The 8,239-nt window shown below is 53.7% G+C and overlaps 1 protein-coding gene across 1 annotated transcript in view; it reads left to right on the plus strand.

The window, feature by feature from the left end:
- Window positions 1-8,239, plus strand: part of HIVEP3 (human immunodeficiency virus type I enhancer binding protein 3) — a 102,011-nt gene that overhangs the window by 68,229 nt on the left and 25,543 nt on the right. The window contains exon 4 of the mRNA XM_023752817.1: window positions 1,313-1,458. Coding sequence (XP_023608585.1) covers window positions 1,313-1,458 — 146 coding nt within the window. The remainder of the gene's footprint in view (window positions 1-1,312; window positions 1,459-8,239) is intronic.

The raw sequence follows: 8,239 nt of genomic DNA on the forward strand, positions 1-8,239 counted from the left end.
ACAGTTGCTTCTCCCACTGGCTATAAGCAGTGCAGGTTCTTCATGACAATGGCATGAAGTAGCATGAGAATCTCATTCCCGACACTGCAGGCTCCAGCTGCCAGCCCAGCATCACGGCTCCCTATTCAAGGGTGGGCCCACCCCCTGCTGCCATCAGGGGTCTAAACGATATGTTCTCTTTTAACAAGGGTTTGGAAAGCCTGGCTGTCCATTTGTGAAATAAGCCACAGTGTCCCATAAAGCTCATTTTTGCCATATACCACATTACTACAAAATTGAGTTCATTTCATTAATAACAACATTTATCAGAATGTACATGCTTCCCTCTTGGCAGAAATCAACAACTTAATATAAAATAATAATAGCATTTAACTCAGAAACAAATGACAGGCACACCTTTGTAAGGTGGCTCACCCGAGTTTCATAAGCAAAACTGGAGTGCTCTGAGCAGTCCCAGGTCAGATAGGAACCAAGGAAACCCAGATGTCAAAGGGAGTATGTGTGAGCAGAAGAGAGTGGCCATGTTGGTCATTTAGTCCTAAACCAATCAATTCTGCCTCGGGCACTGGAGAAAAATAGCTCTTTTCTAATGGAATTGCTGGGTCTTACCTACCTAATAAAGTTTTGCATGAAGTCAAAATACAAATAAAAATATGTCCTCATCCAGCCAGCTCTCGCCACTAAGGCCTGTGGAAGAGAATAGCTTCCCTCGATGACCAGCCCAGAGCCTGCCCACCCTCAGGTGCATGCCCGTCAGTGCCCACACAGCCTCTCTGAGCCCAGCTCTGGGAGGTCCTGTTGGTCAGGGCCTTCAGGAAACCTGCGTTCTGCTCCCAGCAGTGCCCTTAACCTGCCAGGTGACCTTGACTATCTGATCTGTAAAGGAGAATTAGACTAGTTAGTCTCCACAGGCAGAGTCTTCATTATTAGTTCAGCATTCCTGACATGCCCTCACTGAGAGGCAGGCCCTGTCTTGGGTGCTGGCCTGACCGAGGAGACCAAGAGGAGCACCTGTCCCCAGCAGCTCCCTGGCCAGTGTGAAAGAAAGAGCGACCTGGTCTTCCCGTGGAAAAGACCTGGTCAGAGTTCTCGTTTTGACACAAACTAACCCCTTGGCTTTGAATAAGGGACTCCACCTCTCTGGGGGGTCAGCATCCTTCTTTCTGTAACGTGGGCTTACAGCACCTCCTCACAGGGCAGAGTGGAGACTAAGTGAGCCCCGATTGAGTGTAAGCACGCAATGCCGTTGAAGGCATCATTCCATTATTACCATGTAACCGGCAACGATTTTGTCCTTCCTGCGGTGGGCCAGGTTCACCTCCCTTCGCTGGTTTCCCCGGAAGGCCAGAAAGATGTAGCTAGAGCGGAGAAGGAAGAAGAGACGCGAGGGAAGCCCGAGGAGGATGCTCCCGCCTCCAAGAGAGGGGAGCCAGCGAGGATCAAAATCTTCGAAGGAGGGTAAGAATCACGTTTGGTTTGCAATGTCTGCTCCCTATGGAGTCAGAGGTCATGCCCGGCTGGCCTGAGGGCTGGGGTGGGCCGATCTGCGTTCTGAGGTGGTGAACGTCTCCAACGCAGGGCCGCGCCCCAGGTGCCCTGGAGTTCCAGCCGTGCCTCCCAGCAGATGCCACCACTGTGGGATGTGCAGGCCACCTCTGTTTGGGAACATCAGCTGCTTGGTGGGGGGTGGGAACACTGGGTGTTGCAGGCTGGTGGGCCTGGGTCTTCCTCCAGCCCCTCATTGTGTTGGTGCCAGCGGGTTTCCAGTCCTGCACTGGGGTTGATAGTGAGTCTCCCGGGTCTGCTCAGACTGCCTTTGTGGTATGTGTTCCCAAAACGTCACCTCAGTCCGTCCAAGCAGCCATCCTGGCACGCCTGTGTCCCACAGGGCACGCACGCTCTGCCAACCAGGCAGTTTGCAGCGCCTTGCACGTGCCACACGTTTACACCAGTCTCCGTGCCGAGTGGCCAGGGGCCAGGGCTCATCGGTTGGTAAATACTTAGCGTCTCATCCCTGGATTTTCACCTTGGCGTTTGTCTTTGGGAACCTAACGATGTAGCCATCTCAGAACTCACGATGGTGGGGCCCTCTGGGCTCTGAAGGTGTGCCTTGTCTCAGATTCGCTTTGTGGGAGTTCTGTGCGAGCTGTGTTCTGTGTGGCCACATGTTTTCTCCCTGGGACATGGGTGTCTGTAAGCAGGTTCCGTGGTGTCTGTCTCAGGGTCCTGTGTCTGTGTCCCCAGTGTTCTCGATACAGCCCTCGTCCCACCCAGTCCTGAAGGACAACGGCATGAGGAAAACTACCTCCCAAGGACGGCAGCCCCCACCAGCACGAGCTGCCACCGGGGCCTGCAGTTCTCCAGAACCTGTAGGTGCCTAACTCACAAAGTCAGAGTGGGAGGTGTGGGTCCCCATGGGGCACCCTCCAGCGGCCCTGACCAGCAGGGAGTGTCCAGAGAAGGGGTGTTTGCAAATGAAACTTGGGGAATTGGGTTGTCAGGGGGTCAGGGATGGCAAACTCCCTGAAGTGGCAGGGAAACCTCCCCCGGGGGAGAAATGTCCTGCCCGGAGTTGTAACAGCGGCTCCATTGAGAACCACTAGGCCACATGGCTTTCAAACACTGACTGGCCCTCTTTCCAGGGGACGGACCAGTTTCCTCCCTGCTATTTGGTTAGAGCGCCCTCGTGTGTCTCTGTGTCCTCATAGCATTGGGTCCTTGGAAGGCCATGTTCATCTGGACTCGCCTTCTTCCCTCTGTCCTTGGGGCCCAGGGGGGCTGGTGTGCGTGAAGAGCTTTGCATCTGCCCTGAGAGGCAACAGCCTCCAAAAACCCGGTTCCCAGGGGGCTCCCTGCTGCCTCGTCCCTCAGGAAGCCTGAGCTCTGGGAGGGCAGCTGGCAGGAGCCTCTCCCACCGCAGTTGGTTCACAGCTCCAGCTACTGGCTGAAGTCTCAGCCACAAAGTCTGCCTTCAGCTGAAAGGTGCAAAGTTACACCTGAGTGCCTTCTCCTCTTCCTGCAGCCCGGGCATCGGTCCACACTCCTCCCCACCCAACCTAGCCCCACTGTCCATCCAGGCTGTCAGTCCCAGCTGCTCTGTCCCCCTCTCTTTCCAGGTCATCCGCCCCCGAACAACTCTCCCACCTACCTGTGTCCCACTCCATCAGTCCCCTTCTTCTCCCGCTGTTTCCTCCTCTGCAGAAGGGATAGTCACATACTTTGTAGATGGTCAGAGAATGCTATGCGACCTGTGTAAAGGCCGAGTTCCTGGGCTCAGGGAATTTTATATTATTACGTCCATCTCTCCTGTCTCCCTCCAGGTTAATCTCACTCTGTTCTGTCACCTGTGGAAAATATCCTTACGCTCTCAATGGGTCACATCCAATTTGAGCACTTTGGGGGGTTAGGTCGTGTGGCAGGTCAGCTGTCCTCTCTGAGTGCCGATGTGCCTCCCACCCCACTGCATTCATGGTTCTCTTGGGGCTGGTATCACCCCAGGAGTGTTGGGGATGTTGGTGAGCGTGTTCGGGGTTCTCACATAATGGGAGCACTTCTGGCATCTCATGGACGGGGCCAGATACAACCATCCAAATAACCAGCCCCAGAACCACTGTCCCACCCCAATGTCACAGTGCCCCCCTCCCAAAACACCGAGTGAATCCTTCAGGCACACCCATCGGAGCTCACCAAGGTTTTGCCTCAGACTCATTTATTCCTTCCTTCTTTCCTTCCCTTTCCTTTCCTTTCCTTTCCTTTCCTTTCCTTTCCTTTCCTTTCCTTTCCTTTCCTTTCCTTTCCTTTCCTTTCCTTTCCTTTCCTTTCCTTTTTATTTTTAACACAGCAAGCATTTGCATTGCATTCCAGCACGTTTGACAAGGGTGTGCAGGGGGTTCTGCTCCTAGGAGTCACTGAGCGATCTAGGCGGGTGGGGCCGAGAGAGGAAGAGAGGGGTGGCGACCTGTGCACTGGCTCCTAAAGCTTCCATCCCTCAGCTTCTGCTCCAAGCCATGGGCCAGAGCAGCCCAGGGCCCTCCTGCCTCGGAGGCAGCGGGAAGTGCAGGCCTGCCGTGTGCCGGGGAAGCAGGCAGACGTGGGAAACAGCACTGACTACTCCAGTGGGTTTAGCAAACAGCTGCAACTTCTTTTTACTCAACAGTGTTTCTGAGATGTATCCATGTTGATCCATAGAGATGGATGATGTCGATCCATGGAGATATAATTCATAGCGATGAGCCACAAAAGTGGATGCTGCACCAGCCCAACGTTGACGAGTCTTTTTATCACTAGTCAGCTACTCACTAGTCACCTTATTCTTCTCCTTGACCTCCTACCCAGGAATTGATTAATTAATCCACCCATCAAGGAGGAGCTATTTATTCAGTGCGTTATGGGTGCTCTGTGCCAGAAGATATCACAAGCCCAGGCGGTAAGCTGCGATTCTGCCCTCCTGGTGCTGGGGACCAGTACAAGCCTCGGTACTGAAGTGTGGACTGCCAGTGTTGAGATGCTTACAGCAGGAAGGGACCCGCCCTGGGGCAGGAGTAATCAGAGAGAGCTAGGCCTGAAAGGCTGCGTGAGATGGGGACAGGTAGGGAGGAAAGATAGGTTAGTCAGCAGTCTGGGTGTAATGGGGACTCATGTACCTGGTCAATTGGACTGATTTCTCCTGGCCTTGAGTGTTCTCTCTTGTCAATGTCATTCATCTCCTTGGTTTCAAACCTCATCACTGCTCCAAGGACACTAAATCTGGGTGTCCAGCTAGGACCTCACTCCTGAACTATAGACCCTTGCTTCTCCTGCCTCCTGGGCACCTTTGCCTGGGAGATCCAGGGCACCAAACTCAGCATGTGCCAACCTGACCCTCCCGTTGCCACCAACAGCGTCTTCTTCCACATCTAGATCTCAGACGATGCACCCAGCTCTTCACACTCAAAACCTTAGTGTCATCTTGGATGCTTTCTTCTCCCCTGTCCTTCCCTTCCTATTAGTCCCCAAATTCTGGTGTCTACACGGCGTGGTCCGTGATTCGAATGTGGTTTCTCTTCGTTCCCTGTGCTGTGGCTCTGGTCTCTTTCTCTCCAGGGTCCCATGCTGGTGCCACTGAGTGTTTTTGATTGTGGTTCTGCCTGTGCCACGCCTCTGCTCCAGGGTCTCTGTGGCCGCCTCACCTCCAGCATCCAGTGAAAGCTCAGCCTGCTCTTCCAGGCCCACCTCTGACCCGCCCCTGTGTGCTTCACCTCTGTGCCTGCTGGGGCTGCCCATTGCCAAACCCTATTCAGCCTTCAAAGGACAGCACTCAACCCTCTCCCCTAGCTAACCTCCCAGGTCCCTCCACACCCCTAGTTTAATAATACTGGTGCTAGAATCCATTCCTGTCTCCCCCAATCCCCTCTTGTCTTGGATCCAAGGGCCATGCTTCATGCACACTGTGTATGATTCCTATTTGTTGGCTTGATTTCCCGACTCACACACCCGTCTCGTTCCCCGTCACTTCCACACCTGGACAACGCCTGCGTTTCCCAGGCAGCCTCTGGGAGGCCCATCAGGAATGTGCTGGCTCTCTCCCCAGCACCTGCGCCTTTGCCTTGGTCGTTTTAGAAGGGCTCCTTTGTCAGGGAATGTTGTTTTCACATAGACAAAGTTATATTGTTCATTGAGGGTGGTGCCTGTATTGTCCTAACTCAAGTTCACTTGTTGCAAGGAAAGATGGGAGCTCAGCCCAAAGGGCTGGTGTGGAAGAGGAAGAGACTAGACTTGATGGAAACTACCTGGCTTCCGACAGTAGTCATCCAGGCCCAGCTGGGGGTGGGAGAGGGGGTGAGAGACACAGACCAGGCCAGCTGGGGTGGGGGATACTCAGAAAGGTGGTCATGCACAGGGGCAGGGAAGGACTGCGTTTAGAGTGGCAGCCCAGCCTCAACTTAGAATTGGAAAGCAGGGCAACAGAACAGAAGCCCGACAGTGGGCTGGGCCAGGAAGGGTGGGATAGGGTGACTCCTGGGCATGGGGTTGCCTAGAACTGCCCCCAAGCCCTTCAGGCCTTTAGCAGAAAGATTCCATGCCAGACCCTGCCAACTTCATGACTCAGGTGCTGAGCTGAGGGAAGACCATCCTGTCGGAGGGCGTGGATGCCATCCCTTCTCAGGCACCACAGCACACCCCAACACCTCACTCCAGCCACTGCCTCCCTGCTGACCACTCAACTCAGCATGTTCAAACTTAAACTATCCCACCTTTAGAACACAGGATCTATATCACTGATTTTTCTTCTTCCCTTTAAAGAAACTCCGAACTGAAGGAGTTGACTGTACTCACTCACGTCCATGTCTTTCCTCCTACCCTCTCTCAGACCATTCCAGGTTAACCTTGGGCTCCTCACCCTCAGAAACTGTCTTATGGAGGTCAGCAGTGACCGCCACCCTGCAGAATGTCCAGGTCACTGCTCACATTTGCTCACCTTGACCTGTCGGCAGCACAGGACACAGTTGACCCCTGCCCCCTCCTCGCTGCCCTTTGTCCACTTGGTTTCCAGGGTGGCATCTTTCTTGACCTCTTCCTTTGCTGGTGGCACTTTCTCATGTCTTGGGGGATTCTGCCTCATCTCCTCATCTCTAAACATTAGGGTCCTCAGGGCTCAGCACCTTCTTCTCGGTCTAATTTCACTTCCAGGGAAACTCTATATACCATCTCTAGGCTCCAACTCATGTCTCCACTGGACTTCTCCCCAGAGCTTTGCTGAAGAACCATGTGATTCATCGGGCTCTTGGGACATTTGTTAAAGAAATTATTCAAAGAGTTTTAATTGTGTATTTTTGCACTTGAAGGAGTTTTATATATATACTAGAGGCCCGGTGCATGAAATTCGTGCACAGGGGGAGGTCCCCTGAGCCCAACCTGCACCCTCTCCAATCTGGGAGCCCTCAGGGGATGTCCTACTGATGGCTTGGGCCAGCTCCCTGTGGTTCTCTGCTCTCTGCGGGGCCTGCCTGCTCCACACCACGGGGATGGGCAAGCAGGCCCTGCTGGGTGCTGTCTGCGGACACGCTTGCCTGCTCGTGGTCACCGCGGCGACAGCCAAGCAGGCCCTGCTGGCCGCAGACACTCCAGAGGTGGCAGAGCAGCGAGGCTTGATCCTCTACCAGAGTGGGCGGATCCTGCCTCTCCACTTGGTCCCCACAACCCCTGGCCGGGCCGACAGGCCCAAACACTCCAGTGGCGGGGCTGAGGGGACTGGGCGCCACCATCTTTGTGATGGAGTGATGGTTAATTTGCATATTACTCTTCTATTAGATAGGATACCAAAACCTAGGTATGTGCTCTGGTAGGGAATGGAACCTGCAACCTTTTGGTATACAGGGCAATGCTCCAGCCAAGTGGGCCACCCAGCCAGCCTCTGTCCTAAGAGGCTGGCTGTGGAGGGAAGCAGGGAAGATGGGGGCTGAGGGGTGGAGCTGGAAGGAGTGTGAGGTCAAGCAGGTGAGTGTTTAAACCGAGAGCTCCTCTTGTGTGTGCACACGCTGCTGGCAGTGGTTCATAGCAGGGCAGATGCTAACACTGCTGGAGAGACAGAAGGGACAGAGGGCAGAGCAGAGTCACAGAGCAGGTGGGAGGGGGTGGGGCCAAACCAGTGAGGAGAAGGGCAATTCTCCTGTAGGAACAGGACGAAAGAAAAATGCTGCTTACGATGCAAGCAGAATTGATGGTTTGCAGGTGGAAGGCGGGGAGGGTACTCAGCCCTAATCCAGATGTCTTTTCTCCTGTCCAAGCCACCTATGGCTCTAGGCCTTCAGCAACAATCGATCTGTGAATGGCTATTTAGCAAACAAAAGCAGGAAATTTCTGTTCTTGGGAAAGTTATTCCTTTGTAAAGATGATCCCCCAAATAAAAATATCCGATGTTAAATAGTCTAGTTGGGTTGACACTCTGCTGACCCAGCATCTTTCTCCTGGGTGCTCAAAGGACTTCCCGGGGAACACCCGCTCCAGACATTAGAGGAAGCTGGTTGTGTCACTAAGAAACCCAAGTCACTGACAGAAAAAAATAAAAAGACAACATGAAAAGCGAAATGGGAAAGAAAGAAGACATATTGATCGTGGGGCAGACTGAGTGTCTGAGTAGCTGGGACCAGAGTCCCAGGAGCCCGTGGACTGTCAGGGAAGACCTAAATGCATCCCATTAAAATTTAAAGGAGGATCCATTTCTTCACCAGGCACTGCCTCCCCTTCCTGTAGGGGGTCT

This window comes from Myotis lucifugus, unplaced genomic scaffold (assembly GCF_000147115.1).
Source record: "Myotis lucifugus unplaced genomic scaffold, Myoluc2.0 scaffold_37, whole genome shotgun sequence".
Lineage (NCBI taxonomy): Eukaryota > Metazoa > Chordata > Mammalia > Chiroptera > Vespertilionidae > Myotis > Myotis lucifugus.